We start from the raw sequence: 23,101 nt of genomic DNA, 5'->3' as shown, positions 1-23,101 counted from the left end.
ATAATATGTTTTCATTTTTTTTTAAAGTTCTGAATGAAACATGTACAGATAGATGTAATAAAGAAGTATATGAAATATAAGTTTAAAGCAATTGCATTAATTCAAGATAAATATCCACAAGATATCATTCTTCCCAACATACCTCCTCTAAGTAAATTTCTTCCTTTTCCGGAGCACCAGTGTCAAACAGTAATAAACACAACAGTAATTTAATCAATCAAAAGGAAATGACTGTCAACGGAACCACAGTATATACTCTCAACGGAAAACAAACACCACCATAACAATACACTCTCAATCATCTAATTAATGATCTATCACACAGAACAAGTTAGTACATTCACATAAAATTTACATGTAGAGAATTTAATTAACAACAAACCCATCAATACAGGATATTGAACTGTTTTAGTGGTTGATAAATTTATACTACAAATTACTGGCTATTAATTTGGGATAAATTAACTGATTTAATTGGTTGATATTGACTATGTAATATTGGTTATTAATTTTGGATAATTCATAACCCAAATAATCCTGTAGTTTTATTTCACTCCCTTCCATCTCTACAGCCTCTGGAGGACAATGACCCTAAGGGGGCACTGTAATAATTAGAGTTATATAATTTACTGATTTAATTAGTAGATGTGTATAATAGTGTCTATTAATCTATAAAATATATATGTACCATTTATTAACTGTTCAATCAGATATATAGAATGGATAAAAATCCTTCAAAAACTCTTAGACTTGTTATGGACTGGACAATGAGTTGCTCAGATGCTGACTCTTTTATTAATGCAAGCCATTTGTATATTTTTTACATTTTTTATGAGGAAAAAGAGTTTACAGACTATCTAAAGTTAGGAGCCTGTAGTAAAAATTCAGTGGTTGTTGTTGGTTCATTTCTGATATATTTGTGTTCTTCATAAATTGTTAAATTATAAATTAGGCAGTTATAGTGCTAGCTTTCTCAGTCGAATTGTTTCATATTGAGACCTTTTATAGTCAACCATACGGTTTGGATTTTCTATGATTTTCTATACTTACATTCATTTGAACTTTGATGGGCAGTGGTCTGACATTGTCAAACATACCTGACATTTCCTTTTTTTATATGACCTGTTTAACCAAGTACTATAAGAACTACTTTAAACTGTTTATCTTGGTTATCAAAACTGAGTTCAAAACATTACATTCTGAATATTATACTATAAGTCCTCTGCTAGCAACTATATACAGATATATAAATAGCAATATGCTTTATAAACAAAAAACTGTAGTGTATATAGATATAAATACATGTATGAACTGCAATGCTATATGAATATGAACTCATATATATACTATATTTATATATCAACAGAGAAGTTCTAGCATATTTATATATTTGAATATGTTGAATATTTTTTTTTTTTTATTTGTACATTTTTTTCGAGTTAAAGCTCAATAGGGAAATTAAGGCACAAAAACAAGAATTATTTAACCTCCCTGAAATTTGTATTCAATTTATAGTTTCCTTTATCTGGCCATTTTTTGTTAGCACTGTCATAAAGATTAATCAATAACCCAAAATCCAAACTGAACGTTATACACAACATCCTTTGAGTGCCAAACATTGTGAACATTTTGTAATACTACAAAAATGTATGTTGGTTAACAAAAATTTTAAAAACAGTGATATATCTGCTATCAATAGATACTTATGATTTTCTATGTACATAAAGTAACATGTACATCAATATTAAACTCGAAGGAGGTGCATTTAGTACAGTTAACTAGAGGATATAGACAGATGAAACTGACGTCAGGTGTTAAATTTCAGATACATATCTTACCTTAGTACAAATTTAGCCCTGAAGAAAATTTCAAATTGTCTCATTTTTGTGGTTATTATTCATGATAAATGATAATTTTTTACATCAGTATATGTACACGACTTTTTTCTCTGCTTAATTTTTATGCATATTTCTGTGTTATTCTGAGAATAATACTATAAAATAGCTTTTTGCATATATATGATCAATGTTGTATGTTCATTATGTTTGTTTTTTTATATATATATTTGTAACATCCTTAACATCTTTTACATAATTATCTGTGTTTCCTTTTTTTACATAAAATAATTATCATGTAAAGATTCTGTAGTAATATCATTACCTTTAATTTAAATAAATATGACTGTGCATATGATAAATGACTTGCTTTTTCATCATTCTTTATTTTTATGTTAATGAATTAAATTTCAAATAAGAAATTGTCATTTTAAATATTTTTTTTAGCCTCAAAATTATATATAATCAGAAAAATACGTAAAATATCCTAAAGTTCTACATCTAAAACAAGATCGATACATGTCCAAAAAACACCATGCATGGCTCACAAAAGTACATTTAAATGTGCAGTGAAAAGTGAAATCTGCATGACCTTATACCTAATTTGAAATATTTTAATCAGTTTAACTATACTCAAACCATGAACATGTGTAAAAGTCTTGTCAAGTTGATGTGACCACAAACCTCTTTGAACCAAAATGTTTTAAACCTCGTTCTCATTTCAGTTATCAGTAATCCAGTAAATTCTAGGTCAAAACCCTAATTTAACATTCAAACATAAAATTTCACTTCATTATAAACACTTAATTGCAAGAAACTTCAAGTTGATGAGACCGTGCAAACTATCATAAACCAAAAGTATTAAACCAGGTAAGGTAAAGTAATGCACAAACAGACACACAGACCAGAAAACATAATGCACAAGTCACGACCAAGCCTTAACAATAAATGTAGGCTAACTTGGGGCATAGAAATTTCATATTGAGAAATTATACACTAAAAAAAACAAAGTTAAAGTGTCATTCCATCGACTTTCCTGTAAATCTTAATACAATGTATACATTTTTTTAAATGAGAATGCACTAAATAAAAACTGATTTCTGAACTTGCTGTATAAAGCAATTAAGGTCAAACAACTTCTTATATATGTATTGATTTCTTACCATTCAAAAAAAGCAACATGTCTTTTTAATGAATAAGTGACCTTTAAAAAATGAGTTATCTAATAAAATTTGCATAGTATAATTGATTGCAATATATAGACATCTTTTGATCTCCTCATCTTCTTTGAAAAAAAAATTAAAATTAAAAGAAACATCAAAAAGTGGTCTTGAATAGAAGATAATTTCTAACCAGATTAAATCTACATGCATATATATATACATTTAAAAGTTTTAGCTATTAAAAAATAACAGCTGAGATTTCTTTATAATTTATCCTTATAATCTGAATGTTGACCTGAATGACCTGCAGTCATGATTTCTTTATAATTCATCCAGTTTATAGAATGAATGCTGACCAATGAGCTAGTGGCCATTTGCTTATTACAACTATCTATATCATAAGAGTCTCTGGGACATGGTCCCAGAACATAGTTAAGCATACAATGATCTTTCCAAAAGTTGAAATTATTGTTGATTCTTAACTTTCTACAAGAAATTCAAGTAAATTGATATGCAGATTTCTAGGGTAAGACAGGTGTTCAGTAGCAAATATTTCATCGATTCCAGGATAAATTCACCACAAAGAAGAAACAAGTAAATCATTTTTAAAGTCTTTGATTTGATTTTGATGGAGATTATTCAATACCTGACATTTTAAAATACTCAAAAGGAGTACATTTGTGACAACCTGTAAGATATAAAAATATAAATTCAAAAGTATAAACTTTTTTCACCTTTAAAAAAAAAAAAAAAAAAAAAAAGACAATTTTCTAATTAAGGAGTTATAAATCAACCAAATATTCTTCCCAATCCAACAATCAATATTCACAAGCTCACAAAATTTCCATATCCCTTAAAAAGATACATTAGATGTTCAATTAATGTGTCCTGTATAGATCAATACATTTCATGTCAAAGCTAGCCTTTTGCCTTGTGTATAATTATGTGCTTTATTGATCATCTTAAAGCCTTTGATGTGTAAGAAAAATAAACATCATAATATTTACTTTGATCCTCAAGTAATTGTAATTTGTGTCTTATTTTACAATCATATATTTATGTCAAATCAGCATAAAAATCTTTCCTTACATTGATTTCTTATCTGCATAATAACCAAAACAATTGTCTATTTTTGATCAGAATAACAAGATGATTGACAGTCAGAAATGGTTCTTAAACATTTGCCTTCAGTCCAGTGACAAATATTTCATGCATATTTAGGACCAGTGACTGAACATTTTAAAAATGATTTGTGAATCTAACTACATTATCATTTACCATTTAAATTGTAAGAATTTATTAAAAAAAGAAATCTAAACTGTAAAACATTTGAATTTAGTAATGCTCCAAACCCCCCCCCCCCCTGAAAAGATTCTAAACACAAATACACCTTAAGGTGGTACCTAACACTACAGGGAGATAACTCTGTAAAATCAGCTTAACGTTTTATTATGTTGTGCTGTAAAGGGAATAATATAAAGCTACTCAATGATCAAAATTGGTAATTGGTGTTTGTCAAACTACTAAAATAACCATTGTAATTTTTCTGACAAAATGGTTGGTTCCAAATTCTTTAAATTTATATATTTTTGTTTTAATACTTTGTCAAAATTTAATGAAAATTAAACGAGCCAATTTTTTTTTAGTGACAGTGTTGGGTACCACCTTAAAGTACCATGAGTAATTCTAAAATTATTTATTTCAGCTGTGTTCTTTCTCTTTTCTATATATGTATATATGGACTTTGAGTTTTAAAGAAAAAAAATCGATGTGTTAGATAAATGACACAATTTACTCCATCCTTCTATTAATTTTTAATTGACCTTTGTCAAACTTAGAGTGTTTATAACCACTCCTTCATTCATTTGATGTTAATAGTATCAACGCTATATCAAAGGGCAAACTAACTGAAAATGTCATGAACTTATAGTTAATGGAAACTTCAAATTAACAAATTGATACTTTGAAATAAAGTGTTCAAGTTTCTTTATTTTAAGTATTCTTGAGAGTGCAGATGTGGGATACTTTATCCTCATATATATTTATATAGAAAAATAAAATTAAAGTAGTTATATGGGAAATTCTATAAAAATTGAAATAAGGAGATGCTGTATAATGACTGTGAATAATATCATAGGCAGATCCAGCGGGGGGCGCCCCCCCCTTTTGTGGGAAAAATTTGGTTGATTATATGAGGAATCACTGAAGCATGACTGGACTGGGCCCTCCTTAGGTCAGTCAGAGCCCCCCCCCCCCCATAGGAAAAGTTCTGGATCCACCACTGAATATTGACTCTCCCCAAAGGATGTTTAACACACATTGAGTCAAGTGTATGGAGACTTACTATCAAAGACTGTGTTATAAATTATTTGTTTTGTACAATGCAGTTGTATCAACTCATATCAAAACCATAGTTTTTTCACTTTTATTCACTTGAGACATTCAACCCCCATACATGCATATCATGATTACAGATGTGACATTTCAATTTACATGTAGCATAATTTATTATCATGTTAATTTTTATTCATATTTATACAGAAATTCTCATCGAATTACCAACACTCTTTTATTATAAGCCTAGTATCTTAGATGCGTTTATAATTTAAAAGTGTTTAATATGCAGAATGCATCAGGGGAAGTCTATAATCCAGCCATTTTTGGGTTGCTTACAGGGTCTAAACTCTCCTTCTTTTAGAACCTAATAAAATTGTACATTATATTCAGAAACTTAAAGAAACATAACCTCATCAAAAATTACTTCAAAAGAAAATAACACTTACGTTCTCATCTATAGAAAATCCATATTTTTGAATCAACAAAAATTATAGAAAAAAGAAATACAAATTCACAACAAATCCATTATTCTCATGCATTATAATCCAGAAAAACTTCGTCAACCATCAACCATCTCTCCTGAAATCCATATCTATATACTATTTCCTGACATTAGATCAATCAAGTGTAAAGGTCCTAGAATTACCATCAAATTCACAGAGGAATAACTTCACTATAGCTCATCGAAAATGTCTGATAATTCACAACAACGAACTGAAATATCCATCAAGCTAGTAATTTCATACAATGATCTATACTTAAACAACATAATGACCCTCATTTCAGACTGAAAGCCTGACTAATCTGTGAAACAATCATGAAAGCATGTAACTGTATCGTAATTCTATTTGCAACTGAAAATGGGCCAATTTATTCATCAATTATAATTACACATGTTATTTCGTTACTTTTATTATACAAGTTCAGTATATATAGAATAAATGGAATTGACATTTTATCAAATTACTAAGACTATATATAATAGCCTTGATAGCAATGTTCTGGGATTTTCTGCATTAATTTGTTAATAGAATTTTTACAGAAACAGATGAGTGGTGGATATATAATGTGATTACAAAGTAATTATAACAAAGATTGAATAAAATAATATTTTCTTTGAGGTATATTGGTATTATTTTAGTGTGTTTTTTCGTCATAAATTGGATAAAGTCTGCTCGATAATATCAGTTTTCAATGAAAAAAACTCATATAATTTACCTCATTAAAAGACAGTAATTGCATAATATATATATTTCATAGTTTTGGAAAATAAATAATGTATCATTCAACATCATTAATTCAAAACTTGCTGGTAATTAATTTGGCAGCTTATATTTACATTTGTATGCCCCTTTAATGTTGATTTGCCATATAATTATTCTTTACAATTCAAAATTGTAAATTATATAAACTTCTTTAAAAAAAATATAATTTTTATCTTATTGTCCTCCAGACAAGTACATATAATTGCATTTTGAGATTTCATCTAAATTTCATTGCTTAATGTCTAGTGGCAAATATTTAATCAAACCTCAAGGCTCAGAATGATAAATTGTTTTAGCTTTCACTTTACAAGACTGTGGCATTTTGAATTTTACAAAAAATACTTTACCTAATCTGAGGATCGAAGATCAGCAAAGTATTGGTGGAGTTTGAGTTTCTCTTTTGTTAGTATATACATGTACATGTAACTTAATTTAGTGAATTGCAAACTAATGTTTGTCTTCTAGTCATCTTTTTTCTTTTTATCAACCCCCCCCCCCCCCCCCCCTCCCTTTTTTTTTTAAACATAAATATACTATTATTTTCTAGTAAAAAAAGCTGCATTTAAAATGTCTCGAGGGCAATCTTTAGGCTTTAAATCACAGACCTACAAGCCTTCACAACAGCATGAATCATGCAGGCTGGTAAATTTCTACTAGACCTGTACATGCTGTACATATTAGGTCTACAGGCCAATAAAACTGAACTATAATTCTGATAAAACTGCATGAACTTTGGTTCTTTGGATTCAAAACTTCCTTGTATAAATAATACATCAATTAATTAGTAAGACTAAAAGCATTTTGTGATCACTTCAAATGCACTTCATCTTCACAATGATAAAACATGTTATATACTTTGTACTAATGAAATTCACACTAACACAAGTGATAAATGTTATCTATAATAAAACCACAAAACTCAATTACAATGTACCTTCTTAGCTTTGGTGTCCTAAAATAAAATATAAAGTTCTTATAATTCTTAATAGATAGCATAGGTCAAGTTGTGTTCTACATGTTCTAATAAAGTTCAACAACATTGCCCAAATATTTGTATTAATTGACACCTGGGTTAATATTCAAGCTGTACTTTTTACAGCAACTTGAAACGCTTGATGGTTACAGGTATGTACTTTTGAATAAAGTTTATTCTATTGAAGTTAGATAAGGTAGAAGAAAAATACAGCTTTTGGAAATGAATTTCTGAATTAAGTTCTGCACACAAATGAAAATTGAAAACAGAAAATCTAATTGGGTGATATATTTATTTACACTCGGTCATTATAAGTATCATAAACATGATAAATGGGCCCATTCTGGTTTTAAGTAGTGGCAGATCCAGAGGGCGCCAGAAAACCCCCCCCCCCCTTTGAAAATGGCTGGATCCATACCTGTTTTAAGAAATAATTAACTGCACTCAAAAGCCCTTTACAAAAATAATATATTACAACAAGACAAGTGATTTGTACATATGCTAATATACATGTAGCAAAAATGTACAAATTGCAATAAATGTCGACTCTATCTTGACTTAAAAATATATAGTATAAATCTTAATTATACAATTTTACTGGAATAGTTAGCACCTCGGAGAAGGTTCACAAAGTTTAACGAAATGTCATTTTGATAAACATATCAACTTTTCTGGTAAAACATGTAAAAATATATGATTATAAAACATGAATGTGTCCATATATAGTACACAGATGCCCCTCGTACACTATCATTTTCTTTGTTCAGTGGACCATAATAAGGATCAAAACTATAATTTAGCATTAAAATCAGAAAGATCATATCATAGGGACCATGTGTACGTCATCAAAAACTACCTTGACCAAAAACTTTAACCTGAAGCAGGGCAGACAGACAAACAGACGGACAAAAGGAGGCACAGATCAGAAAAACATAATGCCCATATATACGACATAAAAAATTTTTGGCACACTACATTTATATAAATTGCACTGAAAATTGTCCTATTTGTATACTTCATCATGAAATCATGAGGATGACTAGCTACTGATTCAGGTCTGATATATATATTTAACATTATACAACACGTTTTTTCCTGAAGCTGTATACACGATTTTAAAAGATTTGTTTTTTATATGACTATAACAGAATTGGATTTTAACGATTTTAAATTAAATTTATAATGGTTTAAATGCATGCATGTATATTAGCATGAACTCAATGTACAAGAGATTTATAAAACCTGCAAAATTAAAAAGGCTAAAATTTAATGTTCAAAGAAATACTCCTGAGCTAATCAAGCAAAGGAAGATAGCAGAAAAACTCATCTCTAATCAACAGAGGAAAAGGAAAAGTGATCATATTTCAGGCTTAATGACACAAAGCTTTTCATCAGGCTTTAAGTTTTTTCCGGTTACGTGAATCAAAAACACAAGTTGCATAATGCTTGTTGTATAATCTGATAACAAATCGTAATTTACACCAGGAAAAGACTTGGACTTCTTGATCCATAAAATGCCTTAATGCTAACTTTTCTCTTGTGTATTAGATAATTGGTTTCCAAGACATAAACATTTTCTACTGATAAAATGCAATTTATCTACATGTAAACAAAAAGTAGGATGAAATCATTTCTATCTACAATTTGTAAACATCTTAGGGCAAAACAATCATTTAAACTAAAATTTTCCAGCTACTAAATAGTGCAATGAACTTAAATTGACATTATCGTTTGAATGGACTTACAATTTCTATATTATAAAAAAAGTTACTGAAGCTTGAAAGTACAGATGTATTTTAACAACTACTGACTAAAAGGTTAAGTTTTATTGGCCACTTATTCCATTTTATAAGTATATATCACAAATGGGGGCTTTGTGAGACATTATAATGCCTCAAGACTACTGTTAAATACAAAATGTTAAAATTACCAAGTGACGAATATAAGCACTGTACTGAATTGTCATTTAAGGTCAACAAAACTGCAACCCAATTGCACCAAAAACCAAAAGACATCTAGATGTTGTTTGCTACTGCATTTCATTTTAGTTTTATATTTGTTGTTTTGATCATCGATCAGGTTGTTATTTTGCTTCCTTAAAACTGCTTTTACATTATCTTATCAGGGCCTTTTATAGCTGACTATGGGGTATGGGCCTTGCTCATTGTTAAAGGCTGTACGGTGACCTATACTTGTTAATGTCTGTGTCGTGTCATTTTGGTCTTTTGTGGATAGTTGTCTCATTGGCAATCATACACATCTTTTTTTTTATATTAGCAATTGTGTTAAGTGTATAGATATGAGAAGATGTGGTATTAAGTGCTGATGGGACTACTCTCCATCTAAGTAACAATTTGTAATAGTAAACCATAATATACAATTGGATTTGAACGATTTTAAATTGAATTGATAATGGTTTAAATGCATGCATGTATATTATGCCTGAACTCAATGTACAAGAGATTTATAAAACCTACAAAATTAAAAAGGCTAAAATTGAATGTTCAAAGAAATACTCCTGAGCTAATCCATGTAATCAAGCAAAATTAAGGCAGATAGCAGAAAAACTCATCTCTAATCAACAGAGGAAAAGGAAAAGTGATCATATTTCAGGCTTAATGACACAAAGCTTTTCATCAGGCTTAAAGTTTTTTCCGGTTACGTGAATCAAAAACACAAGTTGCATAATGCTTGTTGTATAATCTGATAATAAATCGTAATTTACACCAGGAAAAAACTTGGACTTCTTGATCCATAAAATGCCTTAATGCTAACTTTTCTCTTGTGTATTATCCAAGACATAAACATTTTCTACTGATAAAATGCAATTTATCTACATGTAAACAAAAAGTAGGATGAAATCATTTCTATCTACAATTTGTAAACATCTTAGGGCAAAACAATCATTTAAACTAAAATTTTCTGGCTACTAAATAGTGCAATGAACTTAAATTGACATTATCGTTTGAATGGACTTACAATTTCTATATTAAAAAAAAAAGTTACTGAAGCTTGAAAGTACAGATGTATTTTAACAACTACTGACTAAAAGGTTAAATTTTATTGGCCACTAATTCCATTTTATAAGTATATATCACAAATGGGGGCTTTGTGAGACATTATAATGCCTCAAGACTACTGTACAATACAAAATGAAACTAGAGGCTCTAAAGAGCCTGTGTCGCTCACCTTGGTATATGTGAATATTAAACAAAGGAAGCAGATGAATTCATGACAAAATTGTGTTTTGTTGATGGTGATGTGTTTTTAAATCTTACTTTACTAAACAGTCTTGCTGCTTACAATTATCTCTATCTATATTGAAATTGGCCCAGTAGTATCAGTGGAAATGTTAATTAAAAATTTAAAATTTTATGAAAATTGTTAAAAATTGACTATAAAGGACAATAACTCCTTAGGGGGTCAATTGACCATTTCGGTCATGTTGACTTATTTATAGATCCTACTTTGCTGAACATTATTGCTGTTAACAGTTTATCTTTATCTATAATAATATTCAAGATAATAACCAAAAACAGCAAAATTTCCTTAAAATTACCGATTCACGGGCAGCAACCCAACAACAGGTTGTCAGATTCATCTTCCAATTACAGGGCAGATAGATATTGATCTGATAAACAAATTCACCCCAAGTCAGATTGCTCTAAATGCTTTGGTTTTGAGTTATAAGCCAAAAACTGCATTTTACCCCTATGTTCTATTTTTAGCCTTTGTGGCCATCTTGGTTGGTTGACCTGGTCACGCCACACATTTTTTAAACTAGATACCCCAAAGATGATTGTTGCCAAGTTTGGATTAATTTGGCCCAGTAGTTTCAGAGGAGAAGATTTTTGTAAAGATAACTAAGATTTACGAAAAAAATGGTTAAAAATTGACTATAAAGGGCAATAACTCCTAAACAGGTCAACTGACCATTTCGGTCATGTTGACTTGTTTGTAGATAATACTTTGTTGAACATTATTGCTGTTTACAGTTTATCTCTATCTATAATAATATTCAAGATAAAAACCAAAAACAGCAAAATTTCCTTAAAATTACCAATTCAGGAGCAGCAACCCAACAATCAATTGACTGATTCATCTGAAAATTTCAGGGCAGATAGATCTTGACCTGATAAACATTTTTATCTCATGTCAAATTTCCTCAAAAGGTTTTGGTTTTTGAGTTATATGCCAAAAACTGCATTTTACCCCTATGTTCTATTTTTAGCCGTGGCGGCCATCTTGGTTGGTTGACCAGGTCACGCCACACATTTTTTAAACTAGATACCCCAAAGATGATTGTGGCCAAGTTTGGATTAACTTGGCCCAGTAGTTTCAGAGGAGAAGATTTTTGTAAAAGATTACTTTAATTTACGAAAAATGGTTAAAAATTTACTATAAAGGGCAATAACTCCTAAACGGGTCAACTGACCATTTTGGTCATGTTGACTTATTTGTAGATCTTACTTTGCTGAACATTATTGCTGTTTACAGTTTATCTCTATCTATAATAATATTCAAGATAAAAACCAAAAACAGCAAAATTTCCTTAAAATTACCAATTCAGGGGCAGCAACCCAACAACCGATTGACCAATTCATCTGAAAATTTCAGGGCAGATAGATCTTGACCTGATAAACATATTTACCCCATGTCAGATTTGCTCTAAATGCTTTGGATTTTGAGTTATAAGCCAAAAACTGCATTTTACCCCTATGTTCTATTTTTAGCCCTGGCGGCCATCTTGGTTGGTTGACCGGGTCACGCCACACATTTTTTAAACTAGATACCCCAATGATGATTGTGGCCAAGTTTGGTTTGATTTGGCCCAGTAGTTTCAGAGGAGAAGATTTTTGTAAAAGTTAACGACGACGGACGACGGACGACAGACGACGGACGACGGACGCCGGACGCAAAGTGATGGGAAAAGCTCACCTGGCCCTTCGGGCCAGGTGAGCTAAAAAATACCATGTGACAAATATAAGCACGTACTGTACTGAATTGTCATTTAAGGTCAACAAAACAGCAACCCAATTGCACCAAAAGCCAAAAGACATCTACATCTAGATGTTGTTTGCTACTGCATTTCATTTTAGTTTTATATTTGTTGTTTTGATCATCAATCAGGTTGTTGATTTTCTTCCTTAAAACTGCTTTTACATTATCTTATTGGGGCCTTTTATAGCTGACTATGCTGTATGAGCTTTGCTCATTGTTAAAGGCCTTAAGGTGACCTATAGTTGTTAATGTCTGTGTCATTTTGGTCTTTTGTGGATAGTTGTCTCATTGACAATCATACACATCTTCTTTTTTATATAAGCAATTGTGTTAAATGTATAGATATGAGAAGATGTGGTATTAAGTGCCGATGGGACTACTCTCCATCTAAGTCACAATTTGTAAAAGTAAACCATAATATATGTATACTCAGGGCATTTAATAGCTTGCTTTGAGGTATAGATTTTGCTCTTGATTGCAGGCAGTACTGAACCATAGTGGCTGTATTTCTACATGATGACTCATTTGGTCTGTGGTGGATTATACATCACCTTAGGGCAATCATAATTCATATCACATTGGCTTTTTCAAGCTCCTAATTGTGAGGATCTAGGAATAAATTAAACATGCCCATTCATAAAGATCAACCAAAATTCCACAAATAACAAAAATTAAAAAGTTCACGACCAGCTAAAACTTCAACATGACCTAAGGTCTTTTGCTTAATGTTTTAAACCAACCCAACCAGAGCAGCTTAGAAATGTATTGATTTACATAGTTTCTGTCTAGACGTTATGAAATTAAGTACCACAGAACAACTGACCCTCAAATAAATTCAATATAAATTCATTCCTTTTTCCATGAAGCAGAATTCTAAAACTAGCAAAATGTACAAGAACACATCTTGATCTGTCATTTAGATATATAGCTTAATCAATTTTCAATGGTATTTTTAAGGGTCTTTTAATTACACGTTTCCTGTTGTCAATCTCGAATACATGTATAATTCTGTTGATGAAAGTCCTCTAACGAGATACAACATTGTAAAGGGTTATAAAATAATTGCCATTTATTGGAAAATTATGATAAAATTTTCACTCTCGCCCAAAAACATTGTGACATAATATACATGTATTTATATTGTCAATAATTCATTTGGTGACAAAATTAACATGTATTGGCCATGGTCATGATGGTCAATAATCTATTTGGTGACAAAATTTACATGTATTGGCCATAGTCAATAATCTATGTGATGACAAAAATTACATGTATTGGCCAATACATGTTTTTATTGACAAATAACATGTATTGATTATGAGTGGTAAAAAACATTGACCCTTTATATAATTATATCCTCCATTGCTCATATTATCAATTTATTATTTGTGTATTTCTTATTGTGTATTTCACTAATGTTTATATAATCATTGTATTATGATGTTTTTGTATCTTGCCTGACAAGGGCCCATGATTGGAAAAATAAAATAATGTCTAATGTCTATATAATTATCAAATAACTGGAGAATATCTTAATGCCCTAAATTGTACTCAATCAATGCATTAATTTAGTCATTCATATACAATGATACATGGATATGAAACATTTAATATGTAAACGGATTGACAAAAATTCTAAGTTCACTTTCTGATAATTAATAATCATAACCTCAAATTTATAAGTCAAAATTGTTCTTGCTGTACATTAAATCTTCCTTCTGAACCAGCAATCACATAAAACATTCAAAATTTAAATAAAGTACATGTATGTGGGCTGTACATGTATCTCATTTACACAATAGTACGTGAGGATTTTACAATACCACCAGTCCACATAAATATACCGGTATATCACCAGTTCACATATCTGAACACTTCAAATCATATAAATATGCATGTACATGAATATATGTATCAAAATGGGATAGATGTATGGAACTTGTAAGGTTTTCATTAAATAAAATAAATGGTATATGTTCACTCCATAAGTGCAAAAAAAAAACTCCTAATCTGAAGATGTTTTTGCTCAAGTCCAAATTATACAAATGTAGATTGATGAAAAAAATCAAATTATCATGAAATTCAGTCTTAAAATTTTTTAATCACAATTTAATGAAAACCTTTTTATTAAAATATCAATTCCAATTTTCCAAATTAAGACAATATCATGCCAGATACAAATATCATCTAATTTTTTTTAATTTTCACTTGTTTGAATATAAAAAAAAAAAATGAATACTAATATTTTAAATTACCCTGATTCGATCTCTGGAATCATATAAATTCCATTATCCAATGTTTCGGCTGGCATCTTGGAATCCTTTTTTCACAAAGAAAATTTCTCAAATTTTGTTAAAATTTTTTTGTTATAATTGTCCACTCTATCAGACCACTCAAATCAGAAACCGTGACAGTTATGCAAACAAAATGTCTCAATTATTGTAAATCCACCAATGGTCACAATAATGTTAGGTCAATGAGCCATGGATTAAAAGGGTTTTGTCCTGTTATGTAAACTTTCCACTGATTAGAACACAAGCCTTTTTTAAAATATAGCCAACTTGATAACTCTATTAGCAAATACCAGATAACCACAATATATCTATTTTGTAATAAAAACAATTCATCCTTATCAAAACATATTTATCCCACTGACCAACAAATGTCAGGGTTAATATCTCCTTAGACAGATAGAGTCCAACTGCCTTATAAAAACATTTCTACATCATAAACATTCAACATAATTATCACCTTGTTATCATAATAACAAACAATATGAAATCATATCTACTTTGACAAGACAGATACTAAGGACGTCATCAAATGACACCAAACAATTAGAAATTGACAAATCAAATGACAACAAAAAATATGAAATTGATGACAGCAAATTGCAACAGACAATCAGAAATTGACAACATCAAATCATTTTTGCAAATGATAACAGACAATATGAAATTGATGACATCAAATGACAACAGACAATTAGAAATTGACAACATATACTTATTATTTTTCTATACCTATATTTAACAGGTATAGTAGACTGAAAAGGTGTGATTGATAATAACAACTTGCTGACATCTGCACTGATTAAAACATCTATGTGGTTTGTTCAAAAATTTACATTATTACATAATTATTTTCATATCTAAATAATGAATCATTAATTTTGAAAAACAATTTCAAATGTACAAAAATGTACATGTTATAGCTAAGAGGCATAAAAGGGGACAGCATGAATTTAACCTTTTCTTTTCCCCCCAAAGCCAGAAATTTTCAGTGAATTAAATGAAAATGTATTTATTTTTATCATATTTATCATTCTAAGTGGTTTTGCATCATCAAAAGGACATGCAATTATAAACCATGATGTTCAAAATGACTTGATTAAATGAAAGCGTTACATCAGGATATACCTTATAAACATTTACACTCTAATAACATTAATAAGGAAAACATTCAAAAGCTAATTTATCAATTGCTTATTTTCCCCTTACATTTTGCCTTAGCATTAAATTGTTTGTTTGATTTCTGCGTACATGTATATTTTGTTATAATATCCCAGTATGTATTTTTTTTTTTTAAATTTTTTTTAGTTGGGAGAGGGCAGTGTAGAGTTTAAAATGTGAACATTTGAACACTGGACTGTAATTTAAAGTGTTACAGATTGATGTTTTGACAGATAGTGAATCAGCCTGGCTTTCATTGCTTTCAAAATTCAAAAAGACTAATAACCATGATAACATTGAACCTCTTATTTTTAAAATACATTGAAACAAGAATGTGTCCCCACTCGCACTTTCATTTTCTATGTTTAGTGGACTGTGAAATTGGAATAAAAACTCTAATTTGGCATTAAAATTAGAAAGACAATACCATATATAGGGAAGCTCAAGTTGATCGACTTCAACTTCATCAAAAACTGCCTTGACCAAAAACTTAAACCTGAAGCAGAACGGATGCACAGACCAGAAAAGATTATGCCCCTCTACTATCGTAGGTGGGGCATACAAAGTAAATTAGTTTCAAGGCATGCATGTTCTAGCTTAAGTCAGAATATTATTCAACTGGTAGAATACTTCAGGACGTCTTTTTTTGTTACACTTTTTGTCAAATACAATATTAATCTTATGTTTGTACATTTTGTACATGTGTCTTAAATGCAGTTAAATTATCATTCAAAACAAGTAAAAATATATACACATGATATACATGTTTAATTTCATAGAATTGTATCCATATTGTACATGTGGAATACCAAATAATGAAAATATATTTTTTAAGTGTTTTTAATTTTTTTGAAATTTCAAATCCATTATCATACTAAATAAAATAACGTCATAAGTCTTAATATGATGACAAAAATTGTGGTCGCTTGTCATTTTCGAGGACATTATTGACGTCGTTACATCATGTACAATCAGTATATTATTACGTTTTTTAGGACAAAAACAACCTATACAACATGGTAACAAATATGCCAAAACATGACATTTATATTGACAGAAAAATATTTACAGAATACAAGTATTTATCAAGAAATTACACAGAGCAAAATTTTGACAGACAAAGTTTAACTAGTAATTCCACTCTTGGAGCTGAATTGAGAGTAAATTTGTCAGTTGAGGGCTCTTTGTAATAATTTTACTCAAGAGTGCAAAAATGCATGCTCAAAACACCAAATCCAGTATTTGGATTGGTCAAATTCTGAGTCAGATTACATCAATATGTACATGTAATGACCACAAGGCCTGAACTTGATATTTTGCTCTAAAACAAATGAGCTTCCTCTGGTATTTATTTTGTGTAGGAAATCTTTGTTATTTTTTTTCTCTGATAGGTATTTTCAATTTCTATTAACACTTTTTTTCTTGTTAAAATGTAAAATCAGGAACCTTTATAAGGAACAAAAGCTTATGAAGTAACTACATGTACATGTATTAACTCATGAATACATTTTTGTACATGTATTATATATTAATGAACCAGCAACAAACAACTGAGACATACATATGTACATGAAGGATATGTATGAATCAGGCAATGAAACAGCAATCCAACAAGACAGGATATTATAGCACGAACAACGTTTTACATTACAAATATCTATAGGTGTTTTGTTCTATGATAAACATGCATATGTTCTATTTGGGTTTTGTATTCAGTGTCTCGCCTACATTATCTGTAAATTGCAGGCTCAACAAAAATGAAGAAAAAAAACAATAAAAATATTACTCTTAATACATTGTACTATCTTTATATAAGTCATTTTAAAAGGAAATACGGAAAAAGTGGAATTATATTTTTACAATATTTTAAATTTACCATGTTTACTTCTGGATATTATCTGACAAATTTTACTTTTACAATATTTACTTCTGGATACTATTTGACAAATTTATGTCTTATGATCATAAACATGCTTCTGTCCAAGTTTGGTGGAAATCCAGTATAGTTTAAGAAAGTTATTAAAATGTCAAATACTTTAACCACAGAGTGAATATTTGTTGGCGCTGCCGATGTTATGTAGGATTGCTACATGTATGTCTTGCTTTTTCGACAAAAGTCAAAGGCTCGAAAATAAGAACCCACAATTTGTACATTTTTGTTACATTTTGAATCAGAATAAATTTTGTTCCATATAAACTTTGATGATTAAACAAGATGTGTTGGAACAAGACAAATGGTCAGCTCCCAGTAAAGCTTGAATCTTAGTCAAATTTTAGGAATAGGAATCCGAGAATGAAAGAGTGTATCAATTTTCTTTTCACAAAAGTTCAAAGAAAAAATTCATCATACAATGTTATAAATGTAACTATTTCCACAAAATTCTTGAAGTCCAAACTATGTAATTTTGGAAAATAAATCAGATGCGCTGAAAATACATATAACATTAACTCGGTCTGTAACCATGGTAACTCATCAAAATAGTCTCACAAACTAAAATCAGCAATAAAACAGATCTATAAAGATAACACTATTTGTGCCAGGACCATAGCAAATCAGGTGAAGTCTATACATTGTAGATAAAATAGTACTCACTCAGATTTTGATCCATCTCCATTGCAATTTGTCGTATTTGTGTTTACTTCATCTATTTTACATTTTTCCACAGCTTGTGTGACTTTTTCTATGACATTATTATTAAGGGTCATGTCCAGCTCTCCATTATGGTTTATCGGTGGTGGTGATTGGTGGTTAGGCTGCACGGCAGATGTCATTTTATTCTAATTAGAGGTCAATGTGTTTCACATTCTGGCATGTTATTGATAGAATCTAGAAACAAATTAAAGATATATATGTTACAATAAATTACTTAAGTCTGGTTATCTTGGGTCTTTTTTAAATAAAAATTATGTAAAAAGAATTATATGAACTAAATACAAAGATTCTATAACATGTATATAAGGAACATTACTACATTGTATTTTGCTTCATGTTTAATGATTTTTTAACCAAGCCAGATTTATTCTTATACATTTGTACGTACATGTATACACATGACATACATAATAAATTTTGAACAAAATATTAATACATGTACCTTGACATGTGGATCATCTTAATGCTTTAATCATTTTAATCCATGTTAATCAAATGAAGTTAGTTTTATTAAGAACAAGAAATCTACATGTTATAAATGCAAAATGTTTTGTATACCATTTTATTTTATACAATGTACATTTTGTACATAGATATAGGAAGATGTGGTGTGAGTGCCAATGAGACAACTCTCCATCCAAATAACAATTTAAAAATTAAACCATCATAGGTTAAAGTACGGCCTTCAACACGGAGCCTTGGCTCACACCGAACAACAAGCTATAAAGGGCCCCAAAATTACTAGTGTAAAACCATTCAAACGGGAAAACCAACGGTCTAATCTATATAAACAAAACGAGAAACGAGAAACACGAATATATTACATAAACAAACGACAACTACTGTACATCAGATTCCTGACTTAGGACAGGTGCAAACATTTGCACATGTACATAATGTGTATTAGTCATTTTTGGGTGTTTTATAGCTTGCTGTTCAGTGTGAACCAAGGCTCCATGTTGAAGACTGTACTTCAACCTATAAGCATGATAAAGGCTATTCTCTTACAAATTGTGACTTGGATGGGAGTTGTCTCATTGGCACTCAAACCACATCTTCAAATATCTATATGTCAATGTATGTATCACTGCACATGATCATGTACATGTATATATATACACGTCTGAAAATAGATTTTTCACTTTAATATACTTTGATGATCTATATAAACAAAATATATCATGCATGTTCTCACTGACACAAAAAAACTGCATAAATATATATACAAGTAGATAAAGTTATTTTTTTAGTTAGTACATGTACATATATATATACATTTTCTGCATTACATGTAGCTAAAAAAAAATATAAAATAAAATGGTGTTGGTTGGAGTTGATCTAAGAGATAAAAAAAACACCAATTGGAAGCTTTTAATTTTATGTGCATTGTTTACATGCACATGATGTACATGTATAATTTGTTTTACAATCCAAAAGAAAATGTACATGTACATAAAGAGAGGTAACTCCTACTCATTAACTGTCAAATTAATGTTAACCAATTTGCCTCAAATTTTCGATATTCATACACATCACCTTCAAACCATGAAATTCCAATTATCACTGGCACCTGATTTTTAAAACATTCTGTTTGTATTTTTTAAACATTTTTAACTTTTATAACACAAGGTTACTATGTATACTCAAAATGAATTTTCTTGAAATGACACATGGTCAAAGATTTCATTCAATTCAAGATGTGAGGGCCATACTGCCATGACTTCCATAGGATGTATCGGCCATACCCTGAAAAGATGAAAGGGCCATCGGGGAAAAACTACCCTTCTTTTTAAAGACATATCGTCACTCCATAGTTTTTTTTTAAATGTTATATATCATGTATATGAATTTTAAAAGTATTTTGATACTTGAAATGACTTATAGATGGTTTTTATAACTTTAAAATAAACTACATATATGTATACTGTTTTTACATTATTCATCATGTTTAATTTGTTACGTATTATATATATAATAATATATACATTTTTTGTACATGTATCATATATAAACATGATAAATGTGTTTAATCTAATAAAATATTAAAATATCATATTGTGGTTCTAAATGTAATTTTTGATATCTTGCGTATAACAGATAAAAATTAACAAATACGAATGAATATCCAAAATGGGAAACTCATTTCTGTCAAAATTAAAACAATAGTTTTAGTTTTGAAATATGAAATAAGGTAATCAAATAATAATCAAGTTTTAAATTTAACATGTCTAAGAAGATTGTTAATTGCTTATTATTACTTCTTTGATGAACACACATGACACAAGAGAGTATTAATTATGCATTTGACAAGAAATTGTAAAGGAAATACAATCATACAATTCGATCGCGAAATCACTATAAAAACACAGCACCCATAGTCATTGATAGTTGGGTAGTGAAATTCTTGTAAAAATACAAGCTGTTCGAGCAGTCTTTTTGATGTACTGACCTTGCTTTATAAAAGTAACCAGAAAAGAGGGTGCATTCAATTTGAAAATTGCAGTTCATCATGTCGTACGGATGTGCAGCGACTGCTATGTGACCATTAAGGGCAACACAGGCTTTGCAATACAAGTATTTACAAATTCATTATTAATTTAGTTTTTCATTTGAATAAGACTTCGTATTTTCAGTCTTATTTTGGATAAATTTTTTACCTTTAATTTTGGTTTTGACCCTTTCCTGATAATGGTTAATTCAATATTAAGTGCTATTTGCATTACACATTTGTCCAATAAATGGACCAAAGGTATCAATTAATAGAAGATGTGGTATGTTTGCGGTATGATTCCCAATGACACAACTCTCTATCAGAGACCAAATGACACAGAAATTATTAACTATACATGTGCTATAGGTCATCTAACTTCGGCCTCCTTTAACAATTATTATCAGTGTTTTGATATTATTTGACTGTAAAGAAATATATGTCATATTTTTATTTTCTTGTTTTTTCAAGTATATACATGTATCAATTACAAGGCCAACATATCATATGAACTGTAGGAAAACGAATCCAGGTCTGTTGGCGCCCATTCATGTTTGCCCCCTTTCACTTTGGCACCCTACACGTTCGTGTCCAATTTTTTGTGGTTTTGTGTTTTATCATTTGTAAATGAGTTTTGGTAAGTGTATACCATTTATACATGTAGCTACATGTATAGATATGTTTTTTTCATTGTTTCTAAATAAAGTGAGATTCTTACGTTTTTTTAAAGTGTTGAATAAATCTTTATCATGTTTTGATTAATGTATTGCTATAAATATTTCTTTTTCATTGTTTCTGAAGAAAGTGAGATTCTGACGTTTTTCAATGCAATTGTATCATATGTCTCTATATTACTACCGATTCGCAGTAATCATACATAATTATCATTTTTAAATAAGTAATCATTAAATTAATAAAAAAAAAATATATAAAAATTCTGCAAGTTTTAGTTAAGAAAATAGAATTATTTGGTATACATGGTATATATATAAAAAAATTCTAATAAGGCCTAAATTAATATATTGTTTGTTTCCCCAATCCCGACCCTGCCAAGCCTGGTGTTGGTAGGTAGGAAGGGAAATAATTTTATTTTTCCAAAAAGCTTGAAAAATATCGTACAATCCGGCAAGCCAGGAAATTGGAAATGAATAAAATAATATTTGAATTAGTTTTGCCAATAAAATTTTATGAGTTCAACCTTTTTTGCAGGGTCGGTCAAATAGGATTGGGAAAACAAACAATTTTTATTTTAGGCCTAATTCAACCGAAATTTGAATAAAAATAAGGTGTGAACGTGTAGGGTGTGTAATTCTAGGGCATTCTTAGTTTTTTTTTCTAAACAGTATAACAGAGAGGGGGTAGGAGGGGTTCTGATTCCGAAACAAGAATTCCAGGATCCAGAAAGGGTCAATCCCAAAATCCTCAGCTTATCAACGCCCGATTCGGATTCCCGATAAAGGTCCTATCCCCCCTCATAACAGACATTTATATCAAATTTCTCATAATAAATCAGTAAAACTTCAACTAAAATTTTAGTAAAAGCAGAGTTACTGAAATAATTTTGAGGAAAAAAGCAACAGAAGTCAATATTCAGGAGTGTTTTTTTCTTTTACAACATATTGTTCTACCAAGCTGAAGTTTAAAACGATACCAGACATTGTTTTGACGATTTCGGGTTGTCAGCTGACTGAAAATTGTTTTTGTTTTTTAGTTTGTTTACATAATCTTGTGTTTGAAAACCAATTAGATCTACATCTATGGATTTATTTAACTAGTTGTAATGTTAAAAATGTCGTTAAAAGGAAGTTAGTTTCTTACATAGACCACTCAAACGTAGACAGAAGACGGAAGAAATTGTACTTTTACAGGTAAATTTGCGATTTCGACAACATTTTTCTGTGACAGTTCCACTCAATTGAACAGGCATGCGCATT

The 23,101-nt window shown here is 29.8% G+C and overlaps 1 protein-coding gene across 4 annotated transcripts in view; it reads right to left on the bottom strand.

Annotated features, from left to right (window-relative positions):
• Positions 1-23,101, bottom strand: part of LOC134687194 (rab-3A-interacting protein-like) — a 39,880-nt gene extending 16,779 nt beyond the window's left edge. The window contains exons 1-3 of one of the 4 annotated variants that reach the window (XM_063547289.1): positions 22,986-23,101; positions 18,620-18,853; positions 1,839-1,856 (exon numbers count right to left, since the gene is read on the bottom strand). In XM_063547289.1, the coding sequence (XP_063403359.1) occupies positions 1,839-1,856; positions 18,620-18,798 (197 nt within the window). In that variant the 5' untranslated portion in view covers positions 18,799-18,853; positions 22,986-23,101. Of the gene's footprint in view, positions 1-1,838; positions 1,857-14,829; positions 15,328-18,619; positions 18,854-22,985 lie in introns of those variants that run through there. The other 3 variants (XM_063547290.1, XM_063547291.1, XM_063547292.1) reach the window with 3 other exon arrangements.

Source organism: Mytilus trossulus, chromosome 10 (genome assembly GCF_036588685.1).
Source record: "Mytilus trossulus isolate FHL-02 chromosome 10, PNRI_Mtr1.1.1.hap1, whole genome shotgun sequence".
Lineage (NCBI taxonomy): Eukaryota > Metazoa > Mollusca > Bivalvia > Mytilida > Mytilidae > Mytilus > Mytilus trossulus.
The sequence above is the reverse complement of the archived record's forward strand: the minus strand, read 5'-3'. Positions and strand labels throughout refer to the sequence as shown.